The sequence below is a fragment of the Lepidochelys kempii genome, chromosome 1, assembly GCF_965140265.1.
Source record: "Lepidochelys kempii isolate rLepKem1 chromosome 1, rLepKem1.hap2, whole genome shotgun sequence".
Lineage (NCBI taxonomy): Eukaryota > Metazoa > Chordata > Testudines > Cheloniidae > Lepidochelys > Lepidochelys kempii.
The window spans coordinates 285694267-285721548 of NC_133256.1; the positions used below are offsets into that span (position 1 = coordinate 285694267).

Below are 27282 nucleotides of genomic sequence, written 5' to 3' on the forward strand. Positions count from 1 at the left end.
TCAGGAACGCTCCCTTCTTTGAGAGGTTTTTGCAAATCCCACTCTATCATTTCCACGGTCAAAAACACAGTAAAACGCAGACATGAATACATCTCCTAAAATCCATAGCTGGCCAGAGTGAGTGGCAATATCCAGAGACTGAAAGCCACTGATGCACACGGTTTTTTCTTCTATGGTTTCCTGAAATTAAAAACACATTTTTATGTAGAATTACATATTATCATATCATAATTTGGTAGATACCATTTCTTAGAATTTATATACATACCTTTATTATATACTCTTTTGCTGTTAACGTGTATTCTCTGTGTCCAATGGTGAAACTTATATGTGGCAGGCTTGACAGTCTCCTGCAGTCTACAACAAACTATAACACAATATATTGGTTGACTTGGGGTTTGTTTGTTTGGGTTTTTTTACATTACCTTTTTATTCAAAATTATAATCAGTCTATCAACCTAGCAACCAGAATATCAACCTTTGCAGTCCGGTTTGGTATTGTCATTTATTTTTTTTCAGACCTAATGGTCAACGTACAAGACTATATTATGGTCCTGCACAGGAGTGCAAGTGGTGGGAATGTATAAGGAGGCCTCCTGCTCTTTGAGCTAATACACAGAGTTGATCACAGACTTCTCAGACTCCCAGCACCCAAGGACTAATGGAATCTAGGGCTGACAGCAAGGCTAGTGATGTCCAAAATGGAGGGGTCTCTGAGGACATGGCTCCTCCTCCTTCCACATATGCAAGCAAACCCAGGCTCCAGCATGAGTTCTCATTGCCTCTTGTAATGGGTGCTGCTAAGTGAACAATTCCAATGCTCCCAGAAGCCTGCCACAGGCACAGTCCTGGGAGCTGCCTCCAGTATGTTTTCTCTCCTTAGAGCCTCCACAGTGAGTGACTTACAGCCACAACTTTCCCCATACTGTACAGGAACATCATATTTTCAGAGGGAGGAAATCCATCCAGAAGGTCTGTGGGACATATTGTGTTCTATATTATACTACACTAAAGTGGAATTCCAAGAACAGCTGATAGATCACAATCTAAAATGCCCGCCCAGTCATTGCTGTAAATATTACACTAATTCACAGTGAATATATGAGAGGGGGTTTTGTTGTGTGTTTGTGTGGGATTTGTTTTGTTGTTGTTGTTGTTTTTGTTTTGTTGGGTTTTTTATTTTATTTATTTATTGCCTCTCCAGTTGCTCCATTCATTAAAAAAATGAAAATAACTTTTGACCATTCCAAAGGATGGTCTGATACCCTCTGGGAGCTTTGTTGTAAGCTATAGTGTTTTGGCTTATTGTTCTACAACAGAAGGAATATTTTTAAAAATCTAGTTTATGAAAATATATTCCCCAAGTATTTTGTATGTCTGTCGAGTGCATTCTGGAAAACAAGAGCTAAGTAGAGCTGCAGAGCATATTGTGATATATATATATATACACACACAATATAACAGAGCCAAGATAATGCCTAGTGGGCTATGGGGGTCATAAATTAGAGCTGGGCAAGTAATAGATTTTTCAGTTCACTGCCAATTGCAAAACAAAACAAAACAATTTTTTTTTTCATTTTTGGTGAATTGAAAGGTCTAAAAAAAAACGTGTTGTGTGTCGAACAAAACATTTCATTTCAACCAAAATGTTTCATTTCAATTTTGAGTGTTTTTAATGTTTTAGATTTAAAAAAAAATTGAAGGCAATTTCCTAACAAAAGGTCTTTTCAATTGAAAAAATCACAATGCTTCAGTTTGACATTTTTGGAAACTTTCCCCCTCAACATGAACAATTCAGTGAAACCCACACAAATTCACAAAACCTTCTGATGTGGCTGAATCTCAATTTTTTTTTAACAGAAAAAAAATTTCGCTGAAAAATTTTCTCCCAGCTCAAGCCAAAATGTAGCTCCATTTACACCACAAATGTGTCGAGAACAAGTTCAGGCCATGTGAGCTCATAGTTTTGTTTTACCCATGAAGTACATGGGAAATGTGAAACACATCAGAGAGAGAAGCTGAAGCACTGAAATGGACTCGACTTTATAGCATTGTCGTAATGTGTTATAATCAATTTGTTGGCATTGTATTCTATTTATAATACACCTCAAGGTGGCAGTGTTTTCATACACCACTCCATGCATGACAGCTCAGCAATATTAGTTTGGGAACACAATGTAGTAAAATCCCATTCTGTGGGCAAGTTAGTAATTAAAAGATAAATGAATATTATTTGATTCATAAAATCTATAGCATCATAATTTCAATGATGTCACCTTCTGCACCAGGGTAGAAGAGACTCCCTGCCTCAGGTCCTCCGGTTGGTGGAAATTTTGATAATACAAGGTCATTGGAAAAGGTTTGAGTTGGGTATATTTCGAAAGCCCTTTCCCCCCACAAACATAATGGTACCAAACATGACAAACCTAGAACGTGTGTGTGTGTGTGTGTGTGTGTGTGTGTGTGTGTGTGTGTATTTAAAAATCAATGCTTTCTAAATTATACTTTAACAATGATTAGGGGACTGGAACACATGACTTATGAGGAGAGGCTGAGGGAACTGGGGATGTTTAGTCTTCAGAAGGGAAGAATGAGGGGGGATTTGATAGCTGCTTTCAACTACCTGAAAGGGGGTTCCAAAGAGGATGGCTCTAGACTGTTCTCAGTGGTAGCAGATGACGGAACAAGGAGTAATGGTCTCAAGTTGCAGTGAGGGAGATTTAGGTTGGATATTAGGAAAAACGTTTTCACTAGGAGGGTGGTGAAACACTGGAATGCGTTACCTAGGGAGGTGGTGGAATCTCCTTCCCTAGAAGTTTTTAAGGTCAGGCTTGACAAAGCTCTGGCTGGGATGATTTAGTCGGGGATCGGTCCTGCTTTGAGCGGGGGTTGGACTAGATGACCTCCTGAGGTCCCTTCCAACCCTGATATTCTATGATTCTATGATAAATTGACCTTTGGTAATCCTAGGTAAGTTGCCTTGACATGAAAGGACTGAAAACATTTATTCATCAAAGTCATCATCAGTGTCATCTCCATCTACTCCACTGCTAGATACATTGTCACGCTGATCCTCGTCCGTGCCGCACTTGCACCTCTCCGTGCAAGGCAGGCTGCTGGCCAAACATTTGCAGGACAATGAGCATCTGTTCTTTGCACACAGGTATTTGATTAGCTGAAGGACTGATTTGGGAACACGTGGTATTTTACACATAACCGATGTGATCAGTCCCTCCTCCAAGACCCATCCATGCCCTATAAAGGAAGGCAATTTTGGACATGCTCAATCACCCTAAAGCCATTCCATTGCTTGATAATTCACCCTCTTGATAGCACATATAAATGCATCCCTTATCAGTAGCAATTTTTCTCTGCTTGCTTCTTGAAAACATCCACCTATGTAGCTCTGCAAGTATCATAATGTTGGTCTTCAAATGGTAAAGTTGGCATATGAATGGCTCCAGTGCATTTATGACCTCATCAGTGACTGCATCAGCCATTCTGAACACCTTCAGAGTGAAGAGAAAGTCTTTGAATGCTGACTCAAATGCCTTCCAGTATGATAATTTGGTCTTTCCAGCACGTCTTCCAGTAGTGTCATATCCTGAAAGAGCATGGAAACCAAGCAGTGCTGCAGCTTTTAATGGTTTGCATGATAGGAACATAGCTCTGAAGGAAGAAAAGGAGTACTTGTGGCACCTATGTACTGCAATTCTGTTTCCCAGCAGCAGGTGCAAAACCAGGATCTTGCGGAAGCCTTGGGTAGCAACTCATGGAAAGCTCTAGAACATCTGTGTCTTGTGCAAAAACCTAGAGTTTAGTAGCATCTCTTTCTGTGGCACTGATGACATGCAAGGTAATTTTAGTGTCAGACTCCTCATGGGAACTATGAAGAAACTGCACTGAACAGTGTGAGGCAGCTGCTTCATTATGCCATGTGACCGTGAAATTCTTTGAACAATTATTTGCACACTGGAGTATTTTTCCTGCAAGGTATGAGGTTAGTTCATCCTTCATGGGGATACGAGACGGTAGCTTCTTCATGATGACATTGGAAATGTTCATGGAGTCAGTGACTTTGTATTGGACAGGGGCAATACCAGGTATTTTTGGCAATCTTTTTAATTGACTCCTCTGCATACATGTCAAACATGAGATGGACTTTGTCATCAGGCCAGTATTTTTGCTGTAGCCTCATAATGAAGTGTACAGTTTTAAGAATGGAGAGAGTTCAATAGTGGGTGTCCCCCAGGGTCTGTATTGGGTCCAGTCCTATTCAACATACTCATAAATGATCTGGAAAAGGGGGTAAACAGTGAGGCGGCAAAATTTGCAGATGATACAAAACTACTTAAGATAGTTAAGTTCCAGTCAGACTGCAAAGAGCTACAGAAGGATCTCTCAAAACTGGGTGATTAGGCAACAAAATGGCAGATGAAATTCAATGTTGATAAATGCAAAGTAGTTTCACATTGGAAAACATAATCCCAACTATACATATAAAATGATGGGGTCTAAATTAGCAGTTACCACTCAAGAAAGAGATCTTGGAGTCATTGTGGATAGTTCTCTGAAAACATCCACTCAGCGTGCAGGGGCAGTCCAAAAAGCTAACAATGTTGGGAATCATTGGGAAATGGATAGATAATAAGACAGAAAATATCATATTGCCTCTATGTAAATCCATGGTATGTCCACTTCTTGAATACTATTGGACTTGGAAAAGGTTCAGAAAAGGGCAACAAAAAATTATTAGGAGTATGAAATGGTTTCCATTTGAGGAGAGATTAATAAGACTGGGACTTTTCAGCTTGGAAAAGAGATAGCTAAGGTGGGATACGCTTAAGGTCTATAAAATCATGACTGGTTTGGAGAAAGTAGATAAGGAAGTGTTATTTACTCCTTCCCATAACACACAAACTAGGGGTCACCAAATTAAATTAATAGGCAGCAGATTTAAAACAAAGAAAAGGAAGTATTTTTTCATACAACGCTCAGTCAACCTGTGGAACTCTTTGCTATAGGATGTTGTGAAGGCCAAGACTATAACAGGGTTCAAAAAAGAACTAGATAAATTCATGGAGGATAGGTCCATCAATGGCTGTTAATCAGGATGGGCAGGGATGGTGTCCCTAGCCTCTGTTTGCCAGAAGCTGGGAATGAGCGACAGGGAATGGATCACTTGATGATTACCTGCTCATTCCCTCTGGGGCACCTGGCATTGGCCACTGTCAGAAGACAGGATACTGGACTAGATGGACCTTTGGTCTGACCCAGTATGGCTGTTCTTATGTACAGCCAAATCTTGGCAGGTTTTAACTGTTTCTGATTCACTGAGAAGTTGTACCTCAGCCATATCATCTGTGATTGCTATGCTAAAAAGCCTCTGCTGGCATAAGATACTGGTCACGTTGTTAGTAGGTACTGGCTTAGGAAGACCATGCAAAATGTGAATTAGTTTGCTTTCTGCCTGGCACAGATGCATTATTCCATCACATTCAAACATCGATTGTGGTCCCATGGAGAACTTGTAATTTCCCAAAGTCTGACTTAGATCAACATTATGCTGAGATCTGGACACGACCAGGAAACAAGTAAGCGATAACTTGTCTGCGGTTAGCTCCATCATAGTCCCTGCTACCTTCACTCTGACTTCCTTCTTTGCATTCAACCACAGCTTTAGTCTGTTCTTCTTGATTGTAGCCCATTGATTGATGGAGCCTTGAATAATTGTTTAGGTTTTGAAGGCTTCATACAAGTCATGACCCAAAGTATCCATTCAGCTGACATCGTTAGCTATCTCATCACTGAAGACTGCTTTCATCATGCTATTAATGAGCTTCAGTCCATCATACATGAATGGCCTGTGCAAGTAAGCTCACCCTGTAGCTTTAAAATTACCACTTCTTGGCATTTAACAGCATATAATGAGTCCAGATGGTGCTTGGTTACTTCTGGGGAAGTCATCCCAGCCTTGCTTAATATTTCGTTCAAAATTCAGCAGAGTGCTGGGGTTGTCAGGAAAAACTGGGATAGAACATTTGGATGTTGTGTTATGCCCAGCAATCCCTCCTGTGAATTTCATTGCTCTGTTTTCTCAAACTGGGAGTCAGGACCTCTCAGGGGGTTGAGAGGTTATTACATGGGGCAACACGAGTTGTCAGCCTCCACCCCAAACCCCGTTTTGCATTCAGCATTTATAATGGTGTTCAATATATTTTAAAATGTTTTTAATTTATAAAGGGGGGGGTCGCACTCAGAGGCTTGCTATTTGAAAGGGGTCACCAGTACAAAAGTTGAGAACCACTGTTCTAGGGCTTTATCTGAATCAAGTCCACAAAAGGGAACTGGTGATCTTTGAACAACCCAATTTCCTTTTCAAAATGCCTCCCATATGTCAGTGTCAAACTTTTTCTACACCTCTTATTTCACTGAGGTACCAAGCAATCATACATAATAATTCGTTAAATCTTAAGCAAAAAAGTATTTCACAAAGTCTTCCAGTACTGTGAGGTGCAAAGTCCAATCAGCTGTCCTGACAGATCAAATAAAGAGCAGCAAAGACTCTACCATCTTCATGTATAATAAATCTCCATCAACTAGAGGACCTGGAGCTGTGAACCAGAGAGGTGGGGGTGGGGGCAGGGAGTCCCCCTAATCGGTGCAGAGGGTGGTACCATGGAAATTATGATTCTGTAGATTTTTACGAATCAAATGACATCTCCCTTACCTTTCTATCATTAATTTGCCCGTGGCATTACACATGCTCCCAGACTATGTGGGACTACCATTTCAATGCATATAGGAATGAATACGGCTGCAAGCAGGCAGACTGACAAGCCTCAAAGTGAGGGAGCAAAGCTGTTTGGACATCAAAGGAGAGGTCCCTGAAGGAGATGGTGAAGCTGCACATAGGAGGGAAAGCATGAGGGTTGCCAGGTGTCTGGTTCTCGACTGGAAAGTCCAGTCAAAAACGGCACCTGAAAGTGTCTGGTTGGAAACACTGACCAGGCACCAAAAGTCTGGTTGCCGCCTGCAGGGGCAACATGGGGGGGAAGGAGGGGAACACATGGGCGAGCAAGTGCCCCCCCCCAAAAAAAACTGGCCCACCAGGTTGGGGAGAGGTGCCCTGTCCGCCACTGCTGCCTCTCGCGGCCAGACTCTCTCTTGCAGCCAGCTACCGCGCTGGCTGCGCTCTCACGCCGCCCCAGAGCGTGGCCCCGGCCCTTCCGCTCCCTGCCTGGGTCCGGCTCCCTGCCGAATGGGCCGAGGGGCAGGCGCAGCGGTAGGAGGGAGTACTGCAGCCCCTGGGCTGGGTGCCGGGCTGGAGGGGAGGGGGTGGAGCAGGGGGCGGGGCCTTGGGGGAGGGGGTGGAGCAGGGGGCGGGCCTCAGAGGAGGGGGTGGAGCAGGGGTGTCTAGCTTCCAGAGACTGGAAAGTTGGCAACCCTAGAAAGCATCAGAGGATGAGAGTGGCAGCAGCTGGGCGGGAGTGGCCTAGCGGGGAGTGGAACAGAAGCAGGGAGATAGGCGAGAGTGAGCCACATGTGGAAAGCAGGGGGTGGCAGGGAGCAATTGGAGATTGAGAGGAAAGGAGACTCGGAGCATGGAGGAGACGGCAGCAGGATGCTGTAGAAGGTGAAGATGCAGCAGCAGGGAGGAGAAAAGGGAAAATGGAGGGAAGAAGAAAGTGGGAGGAGGGGTAGAGCAGGGAAGAAAGGGAGGAATGAGAGAGGCAAGGGAGAGAAGGGGGATGGAAGACAGGGATTGGGATGTTACATGCAAATGAACGAGAATATTTTGAATGATAGAACTGTGTCCCCCTCTAGGGGCCCTGGTAACAACAATGTTAGCTCTCATAAGCTCAGCTGACACCTGTGCCCTTCGATGGAATTATTACATGTCTTTTTATCTTAATTTCCGGATTCTGACGGTCAGTCAGCCTGGAACTGCTCTGGACTTTAAGGAGTTAACAGTCATGCCATATGACCTAGGAAAGGTAATTCTCTCTTGTTTTACAAGGTAGTATCATAGAATCATAGAATATCAGGGTTGGAAGGGACCCCAGAAGGTCATCTAGTCCAACCCCCTGCTTGAAGCAGGACCAATTCCCAGTTAAATCATCCCAGCCAGGGCTTTGTCAAGCCTGACCTTAAAAACCTCTAAGGAAGGAGATTCTACCACCTCCCTAGGTAACTCATTCCAGTGTTTCACCACCCTCTTAGTGAAAAAGTTTTTCCTAATATCCAATCTAAACCTCCCCCACTGCAACTTGATCGGTCATATGATGTCATGATCATCTGAGCAACTTTAACAGAACATTTCCATAAACAGATGCTTCTACTAGATCCATGTGTCATTAATGAGGGAAGAGATATCTTGCAAACAAAGGTGGCGGGGAAGGATAAAAACAATACAAATCAAATATCTTGCCCTGATTTCAGCTCTGTACAAGCAGCAAGCTTTTCTCCTAGTGCCTACTTTGTGCCTAATTTTAATCATTTTATCTCTTTCCCTGCCCCCCTTACATGAGCATTTGTATCAAATCATTACTTCACTTCCTCTGAGTTTTTTGTCCCGCTCTATGGTTTTTACCTCTCCAGTTTGTGTTGGACTGGCCCCAATATGCTCCTGTAGTTGTCTTATTTGTAAAGAGGGGCCAGTAATAAGAGAAGTGCCTGAATCAACAATGGCTTCACAACCATGGAAGCAAAGCGCAACCCGTCCCTGGATTTTCACGCTGCATGTGGAAAAACCAAAACACATACACTTTAAACAGAGAGTGCAGATACACTAAGAGTGATGACACAGTTATCAGGGAATTTAAGCAAGTCTATGCTGCCAGTTAAAATACAAGCATATGGTTCAAAATTTATACTAACTTTAGGGTGTCTTGATTCCAAAAGAAGGATAGCATTCACAGAAAACTAGGGCAAGAGAGCTTTGGAAATAATTTGTGTGTGTGTCATCTGCTCTTCTGAATGTGTAGGAGTTGAAGGTCTATCACTGATCTGACCCCAACCAATATATCCTCTGAGCATCTCACAAACATCGATGAATGTATTCAAGGTTGGGAACTGTTATTATTACAATCATTTTAAATAGTAGGAACAGCAAGGCTAAGGCCATGTCTACACTATCACTTATATCAGTATGACTTGAGCCGCACAGAGATGGGAAAAAACGCCCCACCCCTACCCCCGAGCGACATATGTTACACCAACATAAGTGCCAGTGTGGAAAGCGCTATGTTTGTGGGAGAGCTTCTCCCGCTAACATAGCTACTGCCGCTTGTTGGGGTAGGAGTAATTATGTCGAGAGGAGAGCTCTCTCCTGTTGGCACAGAGCAGCTACACAAGGGAGCTTACTGCGGCCCAGGTGCATAGGTACAGCTGCGCCACTGTAAACTCTCTAGTGTAGACATGGCCTACGTGACTAGACTGCTGTCACACAGGAAGGCTGTGGCAAGCCAGGAATTGAACAGCAGATCACATGAATATCCCTTACCCAGGAGAGTAAGGATTCCCACAATTCCCACGGATGTCCATTAGGCCCTTAATATGACCTGCTAATAAAGGACACTCCTCCGAGTACCAGCCACCAAAGTTAGTGCTTCCCGTAATATTAGTAGGAGCACAGGATACACTAATTATCTTCAGGTCTTTCCCAGAAGCACTGTTTTTGGGAGGCAGTACATCCAGGGTGGCCACTGTAGCATAGATGTCCTGGGATTTTAATGGGCTTACACAGAGAGGCACAGTTTCATCAGATTTATAGACATGCAAACGTACTTGTTAACATGAATTTGCCAGTAGCTTTTCTCAGTAACTGGAACCCAGTGAATTGAACCTTTGTAGAGCGACTGGTCTATACCCCCCAGTATCAGTTCACCACCATTTTCAAGGTCGTCTCCTCTAAAAATGTAAAACAAATAAATATGTAAACTGGATGACATACAATTTAAGTGGGACATGGGGGTAGGGGGGAGAAATCAGCTTTCAATTCCAACCCTTTCATGTCTTTTTCAAATGTGTATGTTGCAATGGAAGTCTAAAACTTCTAATTTTATAATTATACCTAGAGATGGCCCCAAATCAGAGCCTCCAGTCTAAACCCCTTACTAAAAATGTTAGGGGTTGTAGAGGGTTTAGGAGTGAGATTAGAAACAAGTGCCTCAGGCCAGTTTCTGGTTTCGTTTACCCCAGTATAAATCTGGGGTAAATCTAGTGATTGAAATGGAGTTATTCTAGGTGTGACTGAGATTAGAGCACAGCCCCTTTTCTTCTGAAATACAGTCGCTCAACTGCGGTGCTGCAGTTCTGTTCATCTCCTACTAGCTGATGAAACAACTCTATGAGTGCCCAAGACACTGTAAGAAAGTCAGATGTTCTTATTAGCACTGGTCAAAAGCTGGCAAATATGCTTTGTAAACGTTTTCTAAATTTTCTGATTCAACAAAATAAATTAGTTTTTTCTTCTTCCCTTTCACCTGCTTTTTCAGTGACAAAATGCAAAAAAGAAAAGGGGAGGGTGTAAAAATGGAAAAACAGCCTAAAATATTAAACTGACTATTTTGTTATTGTTGTTTCAAACAAAAAAGTGGATTTTTAAAAAAGTTAAAAACCAATCATTGGAAATTTTCAAAACAATGAAAAGTTTCCTTTTGCATCTTATCTTTTTAAAAAGTCAATTTTTCATTTTAAAAATAGTTCAGATGTAGACCATTCATCAGATTATTAAATCAAGACACTTCTTTGGAGTTCTCAGTGGTTTGCGCATTAATTGTGCATCTACAAGTGTTTATTTTAACGATATACGTTTAATAGCATTTCTGTAAATATGATTTTAGTTACTATGCTCCCCCACTGGTGCTTCTATCTAGACCTACTCCTGAAAATGTCCTTTCTGGAGATGAAACATATACAAATGGATGGTTTTCTTAATCTACAGTTAAAATTTGCTTCTTTTGACAGTGTCCCTTTATTCAGTGTTAAAAACTGACCTGATCAAGTGGAAGGAAAACACTGGCTTCTCTACCAGACGTTGGTTGATTATGCTGTCAAATACTGGAAGAGCACTGCCAACTGCTAAAGAAGGGTATCCTAAACCCAGCACGCCATCGAAGTGTGCAAGAGCAAAAGTCATGCCGGGCTCAAAGATAGACTCTCCGAAGTCCTGCCCCTGGATGGAAATGTTGCTAATCTGTTTGTTATTACAAAAGGGAACAAATGAAAAGTAAAGTCTGAGCAGATTACAGAAATAACCACATTTTATATACGCATCAGATTTTTAGTTTTATCAAATGTAATGTCCAGAGCTTTCCGGTAATTGTGTTAGTTGCATTAATATTAGCAGGCATCATGCTGAAGACAGTTATATTTTAGAAAGCAAGTCCCTTTTAATGGCCTAATTCTGCTGTCACTTGTTCATAAACTCATGCCAGAAAACTACAGTCAAAAGGGAAAGGCAAGGTGGAAGATATCTGCCCTAATTCTAGTCAATCCATAGGCCTCAAACAGGAGACATGAAGGGCCATGCTGGAACAAGATGCACTTGTTCCAGGACTACACATGTCGTGCATTTCGCTTTATGTCATATTGCCAGAGTGCTGTATGTTACTGTGCTCTCAGGAAGAAGTCTATCACTAGACAATAACATATCCTTTTCTAATTTCAAAATTATGTTTTTATATTTATTTTAGTGGCCTGGCAGCTCTCCTAGTGTGAACCAGCAGCTTTGCTATAGTTAAAGTTGAATCACTGTTTAAAAGATAACAGTTCTAAGTGCTCTAAAATCTATTTGCTATCTCAGATTGTCTTGAAATTTCCTGTGCCGTAAGGGAATGTGCGATAGGGTTACGGGTCCAAATTTGGGGTAATATGAGCCGCAGGTTCCCAAGATACAGCCCCCCTAAAAAACAGCTATTTACAAAATTACTTGGTTCTTCTTTCTTGCCCACACTTGGGGCTCAAACTATGGATCTGATCCTCCCCAAACTGAGACAGGATAAGTGGGGATGGGCAGTAGGGGTGGGGGACATGAAAGTGGGTGACAGGAGAAGTGGCAGCCTGTCAACCCCACATTCCCCCCTCCTCTTGGAAGCCATCACCACAGCCACTCCTGCTCCTCCCCCACTCTCCTCATCCTGCCCAGGCTTAGTGGTTGGGGAATAGGTAGAGATGCCTCCCATCCCTCCGGGCAAGGGCCAAAGGGTGGGGGGGAGACACATCCCACATGCCAAGGGTGTGGGAGAATAGGGCAGCAATAATCCTGAAACCTAAGGAGGGCTGGGGTCATCCATGTGTGAGTTGGGATCTGGAGGGCCCTGCCCCTATGGGGGTCCAAACCCTTCTCCTTTTCCCTCAAGTGATTTGGGAGGCTTTACTCCTCTCTTGGGGGAGGGGTCTGGCCTCTCTTTCTGAATCTCTGTGAGTAAGGCAGGACCAGGGAGACCCTGTCCCTCCAGGGAAGTCTGTGCTCCTCTTCCTAGCACCCCCCCACACCCCATGTCAGCCAGCATCCAATAAGGCCCTGCCCCTCTGGGTGCTAAGCCCCTCTGTCTGCCCCAACGTGAGCTGGGTTTGAGGCAGGGTGACCATATTTCCCTTTCCTGAATAAGGAGCACCTAGTAAAATTATTTGTATTCAAGCGAGCTCAATGGCAATCAGGCAGACCTATGCAGTACAAACATTCAGATTAACATTAAGTTGACTGAGCCCCCGTTAAAAAGAAATACTGTGTAGTTGGATTATTTTTATTTACCTTCTTACCTTTAAGGCTTTAAGGTTCACACAGGGAGGGATGATACACACACCCCTACCCCCCCCCCACACACACACTCACGGAGAGAGGTGACGCACACACACGTACCTCTCTCACACGGGGGAGGAGAGGTGACTGACCCTCCCTGCCTGGCACGCTCCACCCTCCATGCCTGCCTGGGCCCCCAGTACCTGGTGTCGCATCTTCCCAAGGGAATACTTGGGGGGTGGGGGGAGGCACACAGGGTCACATGCCCCCCTCCACAGATTTCTGCCAGGATTCACACCAGAATGTGGCCAGCAGCAGCCTATCGGCACTGTGCAGGAGGGAAGGGACGGGAGCTACTTCCAGCGGCAGGGGATGGAGGGAGGAAGGGATGACCTGGCCCATGCCTTTGCAGAGCTCATCTCTTCTTCTCCTCCTCCTCCTCCTCCCCTACCCCGTGGGCTGGAAGCAGCGTGTCCCTTCCTGCCCACACCGTGCCAAAAGACAGCTAACGCCTCCAGGCTGCTGTTGGTTACTAACATAACCCAGCCGCCTTCTGTGCTGTCCCTATCCCCCCTGCCAGCTACAGCACAGGCAGGAAGGGGTTAAGCCCTAAGGAAAGCCACTGTGCACCAGGGCCCAGGGAACCTGACTGCAGGGGCTTCAGCTAACCTGCCCAGAGAGGTGGCTCGGGAGGGGAGGGTGCCTGGGGACATTACAGCCTCACACTCCCTGGGGGCAGGACCCAGGGTTGGAGTGGGACAGGTGAAGAGGGGGCTAAGCCCGGCTGCTGTGAAGCCTGCAGATGGGGGTGGGGGAGAGGGGGAACAGGCTGGAAATCACTTCCCCCCACACTCCAGAGCCGGCACATGCTGACGGACCAGCAGTGGGAGAGGCCTGGCCACACACACTGCAGCTTTGCCCCACCTCTAGTTTTGCAACCCCTATCGTTGGCCTTTGGACCACCCCACTCAGCAGGCAGCTGGCGAGCAGGGATCCAGCCAGCAGCAGGACCCACCAGTACTGATGGGGGGAGGCGGCAGAAATTATGGGGCAATTTGCCCGTTTTTAAGAAAAAGTCAGGACACCTGCAGGAGGGCTTAAATACAAGACTGTCCCATTAAAAAGAGGACATCTGATCACCCTAGTATGAGGGGACAACGGAGCCACCAGCTTCCCTATGCTGCCGCTAGATGTGGGGAAGGAGCTCCAGGCTCATCCTTTCCCTCGATGCAGCTGCTTCTAGGGGGAGAGGGGGTGATGCAGAGTAGTGGGGGGAGGAAAGAAAGGGGTCAGAGCTGTGTAGTGGGATATGTAGCAAGGGCGTCAGCTCTTTCCCCCAAAACCTCTGCACACCTATACCTAGGGCCCTACCAAATTCACAGTCCATTGTGGTCAATTTCATGGTCATAGGATTTAAAAAACCATAAATTTAATAATCTAAGATATTTATGTGTGAAATTTCACAGTGTTGTAATTGTAGGGGCCCTTCATTTTCCATTTTTATTTCATTTAATTTTTCCCGGGAATTTATCAGTATTTATTCCCACAACAACAAAAACAGGTGAAAATCAGTGCAAAAAACTATAAATAATTTTTCTGGAATAAATACTGGGGTTTATTTTGGTGGACAGAAAGACGGGGGGAAAGTATTCAGTTGATTAATGCTTTGAATTCCATTCATCAATATGGTTTCCTGCGGAATTAAAACAGAATGCAAAACACTTCTGAGTTTAAGAAAACAATATACAGTATCTTTAATCCACAAATTAGGGCTGTGAAGCGATTAAAAAAATTAATCACAATCGTGATGTTAAATAATAATAGAATACCATTTATTTAAATATTTTGGGATGTTTTCTACATTTCAAAATCTATTGATTTTAATTACAACTCTGAATACAAAGTGTACAGTGCTCACTTTATATTTATTATTTATTACAAATATTTGCACTGTAAAAAACAAGAAATAATATTTTTCAGTTCACCTAATACAACTACTATAGTGCAGTCTCTTTATCATGAAAGTTCAACTTACACAGGTAGAAATATGTACAAAAAATAACTGCATTCAAAAACAAAACAATGTAAAACTTAAGAGCCTACAAGTCCACTTAGTCTTACTTCTTGTTCAGCCAATCGCTCAGACAAACGAGTTTGGTTACAATTTACAGGAGTTAATGCTGCCCCACTTCTTGTTTACAATGTCATTTGAAAGTGAGCACAGGCGTTCCCATGGCAATGTTGTAGCCGGCGTCGCAAGACATTTACATGCCAGATGCGCTCAAGATTCATATGTCTCTTCATTCTTCAACCACCTTTCCAGAGGATATGCATCCATGCTGATGGTGGGTTCTGCTCAATAATAATCCAAAGCAGTGCAGACCAATGTATGTCCATTTTCATCATCCGAGTCAGATACCACCAGCAGAAGGTTGATTTTCTTTTTTGGTGATTTGGGTTCTATAGTTTCCACATTGGAGTGTTGCTCTTTTAAGACTTCTGAAAGCATAGACTTTAAGACTTTAAGGTCAGAAGTGACCATCTAGTCTGACCTCCTGCACAACGCAGGCCACAGAATCTCATCCACCCACTCCTATAACAAACCCCTAACCTATGTCTGAGCTATTGAAGTCCTCAAATCGTGGATTAAAGACTTCAAGATGCAGAGAATCCTCCAGCAAGTGACCCGTGCCCCACGCTGCAGAGGAATGCAAAAACCCTCCAGGGCCTCTGCCAATCTGCCCTGGAGGAAAATTCCTTCCTGACCCCAAATATGGCGATCAGCTAAACCCTGAGCATGTGGGCAAGACTGACCAGCCAGACACCCAGGAAAGAATTCTCTGTAGTAACTCAGATCCCACCCCATCTGACATCCCATCACAGGCCATTGGGCCTATTTACCACTAATAGTCAAAGATCAATTAATTGCCAAAATTAGGCTATCCCATCATACCATCCCCTCCATAAACTTATCAAGCTTAGTCTTGAAGCCAGATATGTCTTTTGCCCCCACTGCTTCCCTTGGAAGGCTATTCCAGAAGTTCACTCAACCGATGGTTAGAAACTTTCATCTAATTTTAAGTCTAAACTTCCTGATGGCCAGTTTATATCCATTTGTTCTTGTGTCCACATTGGTACTAAGCTTAAATAATTCCTCTCCCTCCCTGATATTTATCCCTCTGATATATTTATAGAGAGCAATCATATCTCCCCTCAGCCTTCTTTTGGTTAGGCTAAACAAGCCAAGCTCTTTGAGTCTCCTTTCATAAGACATGGTTTCCATTCCTCGGATCATTCTAGTAGCCCTTCTCTGTACCTGTTCCAGTTTGAATTCATCCTTTTTAAATATGGGAGACCAGAACTGCACATAATATTCCAGATGAGGTCTCATTAGTGCCTTGTATAATGGTACTAACACCATCTTATCTCTACTGGAAATACCTCGCCTGATGCATCCCGAGACCGCATTAGCTTTTTTCACAGCCATATCACATTGGTGGCTCATAGTCATCCTGTGATCAACCAATACTCTGAGGTCCTTCTCCTCCTCTTTTACTTCCAAGTGATGCGTCCCAAGCTTATAACAGAAATTCTTGTTATTAATCCCTAAATGCATGACCTTGCACTTTTCTCTATTAAATTTCATCCTATTACTATTACTCCAGTTTACAAGGTCATCCAGATCTTCCTGTATGATATCCCGGTCCTTCTCTGTACTGGCAATACCTCCCAGCTTTGTGTCATCTGCAAACTTTATTAGCACATTCCCTCTTTTTGTGCCAAGGTCAGTAATAAACAGATTAAACAAGATTGGTCCCAAAACCGATCCCTGAGGAACTCCACTAGCATGTTCCATACCTCATCCCTTTCAGATTTTGGAAGGTACTTCAGATTCTTAAACCTTGGGTCAAGTGCTGTAACTATCTTTAGAAATCTCACATTGGTACCTTCTTTGCGTTTTGTCAGATCTGAAGTGGAAGTGTTCTTAAAACTAACATGTGCTGGGTCATCATCCAAGACTGCTATAACATGAAATATATGGCAGAATGCAGGTGAGACATACAATTCTCCCTCAAGGAGTTGAGTCACTAATTTAATTAACAAAATTTTTAAACGAGCATCATCAGCATGGAAGCATGTCCTCTGAAATGGTGGCTGAAGCATGAAGGGGTATACGGATGTTTGGCATATCTGACAGGTAAATACCTTGCAACGGCAACTACAAAAGTGCCATGTGAACACCTGTTCTCACTTTCAGGTGACATTGTAAATAAGAAGCAGGCAGTATTATGTCCTATAAATGTAAACAAACTTGTTTGTCTTAGCGATTGGCTGAACAAGAAGTAGAACTCAGTAGACTTATAGGCACTAAAGTTTTACATTGTTCTGATTTTGATTTCAGTTATGTAACAAAAATAATCTATATTTGTAATTTGCACTTTCACGATAAAGAGATTGCACAACAGTACTTGTATGAGGTGAACTGAAAAGCACTATTTCTTTATCATTTTTACAGTGCAAATTTTTGTAATAAAAATAATAAGACAAAGTGAGCACTGTATACTTTGTATTCTGTGTTGTAATTGAAATTAATATATTTGAAAATGTAGAAGAACATCCACAAATATTTAATAAATTTCAATGGGTGTTCTATTGTTTAACAGTGTGATTAAAAGTGCGGTTAATCGAGATTAATTTTTTAACTGCAATTCATTTTTTTTAGTTAATCGCATGAGTTAACTGTGATTAATCGACAGCCTTATCCCAAATAAAACTTTTCATTTGAATAAATAATTTACTATTGTACACTTAGAACTATTAGCCTATAAATATTTATGTTTAATAGGCTACGCCATTTGCAGTGCACACTCTCAACTTCTTCCTTTTTTCCTGTTTTTTTTTTAACTTTCCAATACTTCCTTGCGTTCTGAAATGTATTCTGATGAAGATTTTCATTTTCTTCCCATTTTAGTGTGTCAAATCTTTAAACCGTAATCTGCTAGCAGATTTAAATGTGTACGTGGTGGGTATAAGATTCATCAGTATGTTCAGATGCGCACACACTTCAGAGCTTGTGTATGTGCCTGTTCGTTTATTGGTCGTATCTTCTAGACTGATACATAGCCTTACTTCAGCAGACAGCTTTGCATATACACACAGTCTAATGTATTATCGTAATACATATATCTCATGCAATGTATTGTATTTTCCTAATACAAAGTTATATATATATATATATATTTGAATGATACAAAAGTAGGGTGAAAATCGGAAAAAAATGAATACTTTTTGTAAACCTGAGAATTTTTTGGTAAAAATCGGTTTAAACTGAAAACGAAGGGGCCCATATACTATGCCCACATCTGGAGTAGAGACTTTACATCTGCACTCTCCTGCCCCTTCCTTCCTCCAACTAATACATGCCCTCCTCACAATCCCACCACTCCCGACTTCCCCATGACCCTTCCAAGCTTACCAGGGGCATGGAGTGGGAAGGAGGATGGTGGATCTGGTGTGCAAGGGGGTGGACTCTGAGCATTGTGGGTATTTGGGTGGTCAGAACAATGGCTGTGATGGAGGGAATGCTGGAGCTGTCGGAGCAGTGGTAGGGGAACATGGTGGTTAAGAGCAGTGAGCTGTGGTGGGGAGGGGGTTGGAGCAATGCAGGGAAGAGTGGAGTGGAAAGGAGGGGTCAGAACTATGTATTGGAGGATGCTGGGGGGGCTTCACATCTGTCCTCCAAAACTCCCCACGTCCATTTCCACCTCCCGTGTCTGCCTCCCTTTCAAAAAACATCCTCACTGACTCCATGCTAGTCCCTGCATTGTTCCTGCATCTTCTCCCCAGCTCCCCCACCAGCGGGTTCCATTCCAACACTCACCTCTTTGTGGGGAGGAGGGCTGAGTTGGACATGCAAGGAGATGAGAAGATGATACTGGGACAGTGAAGGGACTCACATGCAGCCTGTGCATTCTGTGGCCAGGGTAATCATTGCCAGGGATCCAGCAGGAGTGGAGGGGGAAAGCTGAGCTGCGATGCATGAGGATACTGAAAAATTATTTTAAAAAACGCAAGGAAATTAAGTGCCCAAAAGCTTTGTTAACACAGAGTTAAGGTTCTCTGGCCGAGTCACCTGCCCTTTCAGAACTCTGAGTTCAGCTGCACCCAAACTGCTGAAAACCAAGAACTACAGAGTTAAAGTACACATTCCCCTCCCTGGCAATGCAACCTAACTCTGCCCTTTTTGAGCAATGTCTCAACATGCCAACACCACATACTAGTGTTCTACAGATGCTATAGAATATTCTGGGATCAGAGCACAAGAGCACTGTAGGACAAAGTCTTAGCTAAGACAAAACTCAGGTTAGGTCTGATGTAGCAAACAGGAGCTACTTACACCTGGCCTACACTCAAACACTGAGCCAATTCCGCACAAACCATCCCAAACTAACTAACTGTTACCTCCCCTTCATCCTAGCCTGAGAATTCCTTCTGAGGCATTGCCTTCACTAACCCCTCACCAGCCCTGGGAGCCACCATGCTTCTGACAACCCAGATAACAAGATCACCCCATGCATCGACACTGACACAATCTACGGAAGTCAGCACTTAAATGAGGCACTTGTGATCCTCTGATATATTCATGCACCTCTCGTCATACAACAGACTATGTCTACTCTACAGCTTATGTTGACATAGCGTGTCACTCAGGGGGGTGAATCAATTACCCCCCCCAAAGTGACATAAATTACACCAACATAAGTGCCGGTGTGGACAGAAGTTTTCCAGCCAACATAGCTGCCGCTGCTCACAGGGACTAGAGTAGATAAGCTGAGGGGAGACCTTTCTCCTTTGGCTTAGAGTGGCTACATTAGATAGTTTGCAGCAGCACAGCTGTAAACTCTCTCGTGTAGCCGTGCCCACAGTAACAATCGTACCAACTTGCTCCAGTGTAAGCCCTCCAACATTCAGTACAACTACACTAACACAGTGAACGCAGCTGACATGAATGCAGATAAATGCTGGAATTCAGATCTGTGGAACACAACACAAATAATGTTACAGCCTCTTAGAATTTCCTGCTGGCTACTTATTATGGCATCCCTTTTGTGAACCATTCCCAATGGCTATTGCTAGCTCCCGGGGGCAGAGTTAAGGTTGCATTGCAGGAGTGGCCTGTACCTTAACTTTGTATTTCCTGGGTTTCACGGGTTGGTGTTTTGCTGAACACAACGTTCGGGAAGGCTACGGGGCACCATCATCAAACAGCTCGGCGTTAACGAAGTTTTGAGGCATCAATAATACATGAAAAGGTGCCTTTTCTAGGCTCTCGGCACATTTGCTGTAAACTGACAATACAGTCAGTCAGCTTGAACTAGCTTGCTCCTCACCCCAAAGCCAAAGATAAAATCAAACCCAAGCAATACCAACTTTATCCTCAAAACGCTGGGCATACAGTTAGGCCTTGCTCACGGTCAGCAGATTTGTGCTGTTTTGGACCACAAAGGAAGGAACTTTTGAAGACCAGGGCTTCTCACAGAGAACACTGTGCTGAGGGCTCTCTACTTCCCTCTCCACACTCCGTCCCCGAGGGGCTTCAGCTCAAGCCTCTATACTTATAGCATCTGTGGCAATATGACATGAGTCACTGTCTCTCCCCCCAGGTAAGGCAGGCCCCAATCTACTCAGGTCTTTGTAGGTCAATACTAACATCTTAACCACCTGGAAAGCCATAAACAACCAATACAGAGAGCGATGATTACGATGGTGTTAGGGTTCCACTCACCCGTAATGTGTCTTTGCCAGCAATGCCTAGAAGCTGCCCAGTACCATACTGTAGGGCAAAGGCCTGCCCTCCATGCTGATAGGAGTTTGATAGAAATGATTTGAATTTTTGATGCATCCCTGTGAAAATAAACTTCACCCTTAGCACTGAAGATAAGGTTATCAGGAATGTACCAGATTTCTGAGACACAGGACTAGCTGATAGGCAAATAAAACACATTGTTTGGAGAAGCAAAATAACAGATGAAGGGAAGCAGGCAAGAGTCTCTGCATCCCATAAACCCTGCAGTTTTCTCCCTATTCTGAAAATATCTCAGCAATTGATTGATTTCCTTTTTGTATCAAAAAAAATTTTTTTTTATCCAGCTATTTCCACAGTTTTTTTTTAACTTTCTGATGTTTCTTTTGCCTCTGATTTTTCATAGTATTTAATTGTCAATTAGCAACTGTTGCAGCAAGAGAAGGTGCATATCACGGCTACAGTGAGGCACAGGAAGAATGGAATTTAAAATAGTAATGCAATGACAGTGCCAATGAGGGCCTTCAAACCTATCCTTCCCTGCCATCTTCCTGACATATTTAGAGGGCAGAATCTTACTTCTCTCTCTTCTGCTCTACCCATCCTGTTTCTCTAGGGGATGCACAGCAAAGTCTGCCCACTCCTTCCACAAATCCTTTCACATTTTCCTTCAGCCCAGTGAACTCTGAGACATCTTGCAACCCCAGAGTCAAAAGATCAGTGTAGCAGCAGCCGCTGCAGTGGAGGAGCCTTTCCACTTCCACTGCTGCATAACAGAGAGAAGATGCCCACCCCAGGAAAAGACACTCAGGGTTTGGACATCATGGCCAAGGTTCCTGAGAGCACTTTGTCTCAATATTGATGTAAATAAGACCGTGCATGCAGTACCTCCTCCCCCACCCCGTTTAGTAGCAGGATGAACGCATGAGCTGGTTGCCATCTGAAGATGTCAGGAAGGGGAAAGAGTTGTTGCAAGAGCAAAAATCTTCTCCTAGAAGATTGCACCAACTCAGAGACCACCCAGACCTATTGAGGGATGGGGAGGGCAGCAGCTGGATTCTCCAGTCGGACTGAGATCCATATCTGAGGTTATGAATATTATCCAGCTGCTTGTGCTCCTAAATACAGATTCCACTGAAATATTAACCTGTTCATTTCTCCCTAATGGGCACATCTATAGCCTTTAGATTCCAGTACTTCACTCTGAGATTTTCTCTCTGTCTTCTCTTGTCTCAGATGTCTCTGGCAGCATGAAGTTTGAATGCTGTTTCTGAGGCTTATCCACCACACCATAAGTTGTGTGAGGTGGAGCAGACATATTAGTGTAGCTCAGCAGCTAACTCTGAGATAAGCAACACAGACATTCTTTCTAGTGACTCCTCTTTCTTACCCACCTCACCAGCATGGACTAATCCTTTCACCTCGCACTTTCTCTCACCCCTGTTGTGTCTAACTAGCAATGACAAATTCCAGAGCATATGGAACTGGAATTAATCTGAATATAACAGGAGATTATCGACTCCCTCCACTGTTGCTCAACATGAATAAAACTGCAAGTCAGTGGAATTGTTGTAAAATAGGGGTGTGAAGTGAAGGTATGTGAGACTCTGCTGAACACTCAAGAAATGTGTTTGGTTTTCTGTTAAAGACATTTTCCAACAAAGTGCATTCATTGCAGGGGAGCTACTTTAAAAGGTGAATTAAACCATTAGAAGCGCAAAGGAACATAACGTCTCTTACTGCAGGCTTCGCTGATGCAATAAGCTGAAGGGACCCAAAAATTGGATGATCCTGTGTCAAACACCACTGTGAATTTCTGAGGTGGGGTGCCAACACTTACCACCCCATAGTACTGGGCCTGGGGGAAAAATATACTCAGTCAGTTTAGCAGTATATCAGTGCAAACTATCCTTGAAGAAAAGACAGACAAAGGTACAATGTAAAAATCCTCAGTGTTTCCAATCTAATTATTTGACTTTTAATTAAATGCTACCTCTACCAGGCAACCAATTCTTTCCAGTCCCATGAGTGGCCACGTACGGCAGATTTCAGGATGTGGCATAGCTTTTCAGCACTTCAAGTGCAAGAAGTCAATCCTGGAGTTTTTCCATTGGCTAAAATGGAAGCAAAATCAATCCCCAAACTCTTACAAATGATAGGCAAAATCCTACAGTAAATTCCAGCAAAACTCCTGTTGAAGGCAACAGGAAGGTCTGGGAGCTTCATCCTAGTAAGAAATGCAAGATCTAGCCCTACTGATTTTAGAAAGCTCTGAATATTAACCCAACTGGCAATGCAACTATCACCTCACTGGGGCACACAGCTGTATATTTTTGTTTGAATGTATTCTAGTCAGTAGTAATTAGTCAGTTAAAACAAGATGATCAAATTCAGTCTCCGCTTAAGACTCCACCTGATGCACCACACAAAACCTATCAGAGGAATATAGAAAATACAGAAGGCTCTTTTCTATAAAAGGCAGATGGAGATAATCTGTGAACATGTGAACTCTGAAGGAGCTTATCAGCTTTCAGGCTCCAAGTGCTTAGTGCCCATATCTGCCTATGGAATAGCACTGCAGCATTAGGAGACCTATTTTTAGGAATAGGGGCATTTCTGGCATCCGATGTAGATAGAAAAGCCTCTCCGGTGCCAAAATATTCTGTATAGATGCAAATATTTGAATGTTTATGATGAATGTATTAGTTGCTATTAATGTGCTCAGCACTGATTGGAATGTGGTCTCTGCCCCAGGAACTTACCTTCTACATTAGATAAGTCAGTAAAAACAGCAGCATGAGTTATGTGTAAAAGAGCACCTGGATGAGCACATGCCTCCACTAAGTCGCAGCTTGATTTTATTTATTACTGTAACCCTTGTCCTCCGCCACTATTGTTTATCGCCTTAGTGCATCATCTGTAAAATTAGATTGTAAGCTCTTGAGAGCAGGGACCTTATCTTTGTATCCATTTCTGTACAGAACCTAGCGCATTAATAATAATAAATAATATGGTTAAATGGAAAAACCTGCAACATTTTGAGATTAATTAACTAGTGTGTTATTTGTGGGAAGCATGTTATTGCCTGTATGTTTAAAACTGAAAATCCCTTTGGGGCATGATCCATAACTTTCTCTAGATACAATGACAAGCACTCAATCAGAGCTAAGCAGGCCCTTCCAACTACATCACTCAGTGAGCAGATTAAGATTTAAGAATTTTTTCTATAGTAAACTAAAGTTAGGGTGCGTTGTGGTAAATTTTATCTAAATTGTACCCTAGGCTTCTGTTCTTTTAACTTCACCCTGAGGATCACCATTTCCAATTCACTAGCTTTCCCCTCATCAGAACAGGTGGAAGTGGGATCTTACTTTATCCTAACTGGGTCATAGTACTATTTATTTATTATATGCTACAAAACGAAAAGTGTGCCCATCCCAGGCCTCCTTGTGGTCCCTTGCTACTAGATACAGATATATCATTATGCAAAGCTGGAGGGCAAAGGGATCATAATTCATAAGCAGGGAAGCTTTGTTTAAATTAAGTAGTCCCTCCACTTACAAGTGAAATAGTAAGGATATAAATCATTCTACTAGCAAATGTATTTCTAGTATTCGTATCTTCAAAAAATGCTCATCAGTTAAGACCCAGGAAGCAAAACCAGAAATGCTATTGTTTAGGGGGTTTTAATTTTATTGGTGGGTGGAAGAGTGCATGGGATCCCACCCACTATATGAAATTCATTGTAGGGCAGTGGCCTGTTCAGAGCCGGCACTAGTCATAAGCAGACTAAGCAATTGCTTAGGGCCCCAGCAGCTCAACGGGGTGCCCTGTTCGCTTATTATGTGTTGGGGGGGGCAAAAATATTCCTACCGAAGACTCCCAATGGGTTAGCACCACCTCTGGGCCCCCTGTTCACTTATTATGTGTTGGGGGGGCAAAAATATTCCTACCGAAGACTCCCAATGGGTTAGCACCACCTCTGGGCCCCCTGTTCACTTATTATGTGTTGGGGGGGCAAAAATATTCCTACCGAAGACTCCCAATGAGTTAGCACCACCTCTGGGCTCCCTGTTCACTTATTATGTGTTGGGGGGAGGGCAAAAATATTCCTGCCTAAAACTCCCAAAGGGTTAGCACCACCTCTGGGTTAGCTGGATTATAGACAGAATCTGCTCAGCTGCGCTCATAGTCAAAGTGCCAGTAGTGGGGGGAGTTTGGAATGGTCAACTCCTGCATTTGCCACTTGGAGAAAAACTAAATAATTGATCATTTCCATTTTTTAAACTGTAAGATGAGACAAAAAGATTTAGCAATTGACAGGGTGGCCTCAATTCTGCCCATCCCCCTTAGGCCCAGGCAGGGCTTTCCTCAAGGCTACCCCCACTTCTACCTCCCCTCAGGCCAGGACAGGGCCCTGCTCAGGGACACACCTCTTGCTATCTCCCCCCAGGGCAGGGCTCACCTCAGGACTACTCTGGTCACTACCCACACTTCCCTCTGGCTAGAGTGCAAGTGTTCTAAGCAGAGCTGGTCAAAACAGCAGTAAAAGGTTTCACAGACATTTTTTGACTCGTTATTGGTTTTATTGACCAGCTCAACTGCTAGTTTAAAAAAAACAACAAAACCTTCTCAACAAAAATTTTCAGGATGTTTTCTGTAAAAATTCGAACAGTCAATAAAAATGTTTTCAGAAATTCTACATTTGGAAAATTCTGGCCAGCTTTAGTTCTAAAGGAAGTTGTTTTTAACCCTTCATGCTCTTCTTCCATGCTCACCTCTGGGGCCTTTTTCCTTGTACCCCCCAACCCATCTTGGAACCCCCTCTCATTGACCCAATCTGCCATGCTTCTACCTTCTTGCATACAAACACTATCTCCTCCAAGAAGCCTGTATAACCTAGCCCTGTCCTTTTGATAAATGTTAACAAAATAACCAATCAATTAGAAAACCAAACAAAACTCTAAACCAAGAAACGTGGTGTTCACAAGCTCAAATCACTTGTGTAAATTGGTTAGTCTCTAAGGTGCCACAAGTACTCCTCTTTTTTTTGCGAATACAGACTAACACGGCTGTTACTCTGAAACTTGTGTGATATAATATCCCATCCAACGTAGTCCCCCAAATCTGAGATCTGTTTAGATGGGAAATTCTTCAGGGTTAAGGCAGGCCTGACATTTTTATCTCCGAAGTGCCTCTTGCACTTTGGGGACAATAAATAATAATAGCAAAAACTCCATTCATATTACCCACGTCTTTATTAACACAGATTTTTACAAGAATTTATTTGTGACCTAACGTGTTCAAACAAGATGACATTTTGGTTTATTGTGTAACATGTCAGATTTCTGATGGATGTTGCTGGGCCTCCCACATAGATGTGAGCCCCAGTGAAGTCAACAGAGGTTCGTGTGACTCATTGCAGGGCCATAGTTTCTAAACTAGAGGGAAATTCTAAGTAGGTCCCATGTCTATCCTAATTTTACTTATGTTACTTGATCAGTTTTTTGCACACTGGCAAGCTCATTTATAAGGATGCAAAGAATCTAGTTTAAACAGATACACAATTAATCTCAACTTGCAAAACTTTTTACAAGAGAATAGAACCAGTGTGCTGAACAAAACCTCCCTTCAGTACCATAAATAACCCTTTACAGTCTATTACACAAGAACATACTCACATTCATGTAGTCATATAGCCTTTCTGAAGCAGCTGGTAGAAAAATATCTGAAGGGAAGCAATGCAGATATCTCCGAGCAAAAATGTCAGGCTGATGATTTTTCAAAAATTCCTCCAGTTCTCCCTTTTCCCGGAGTTGCCTCTTGGTGGATTTAAATCGAACTAAAGGGATCCTAAGCAAACAAAATAAATACAAACCATTTTAACTGGACTTCCTTTCTGTATCACTCAAATGCCAATGTTTTTTTTTTAAACACACAAAGATCATTCCAGGAAATCAGTGGAGAACAAAATGCACTATAAGGACCATTCTGTGATATTTGAAATGCTTTCTTACCTTTCTATAGCTAAGATGAATGGAATATACACTAGAGCCACTAATAGCACCCTCATGGTTTCAGGTGGGTGGGAATCTATATGACATTCATACACTTAGTACCGTCTTTTATACTTCATTGGACAACAAAGGGCTGTTAGCCAGGTCAATCAATTCCAGGTCGTCAGTAGTTTGGCAGAACCCTCATTAATGTGTTTGAGGACAAACCATTGGTTTGTGTAAATATTGACATCCCCTGAGGATATTAAAGCGCATTGAGCAAGGGCATGGTCTATATGAAAAGATACATGTTAACATTTTTATATATATATATATATATATATATATATATATATATAGGCAAAATTCAGCCTGTTATGGGAGAGCAAGAGAGAGAAAGCAAAACACAAAGCAACCTAAGGAATTTTCTGGCTATCTTGCTGTACAAAGAAGCATAGATGACAGGTATTTCTAAAAAAAAGGAGGACTTGTGGCGCCTTAGAGACTAACAAATTTATTTGAGCATAAGCTTTCGTGAGCTACAGCTCACTTCATCGGATGCATTCAGAATGCATCCGATGAAGTGAGCTGTAGCTCACGAAAGCTTACGCTCAAATAAATTTGTTAGTCTCTAAGGTGCCACAAGTCCTCCTTTGCTTTTTGCGAATACAGAGTAACACGGCTGCTACTCTGAAACCAGGTATTTCGAAAGTGACTAAGATAGTTAGGCAGGA

At 42.9% G+C, this 27282-nt stretch overlaps 1 protein-coding gene across 1 annotated transcript; it reads right to left on the reverse strand.

The window, feature by feature from the left end:
• On the reverse strand, positions 1-26625 carry LOC140909676 (cathepsin E-A-like). Its single transcript, XM_073339585.1, has 9 exons — positions 26570-26625; positions 26234-26405; positions 22293-22410; positions 20535-20653; positions 11001-11200; positions 9790-9912; positions 8594-8738; positions 269-367; positions 1-180 (listed from the first exon to the last, which is right to left on the reverse strand). The coding sequence occupies exons 1-9, from the start codon at positions 26623-26625 to the stop codon at positions 1-3; spliced, it is 1212 nt and encodes a 403-aa protein (XP_073195686.1).
• Positions 26626-27282: the final 657 nt, after the last annotated feature.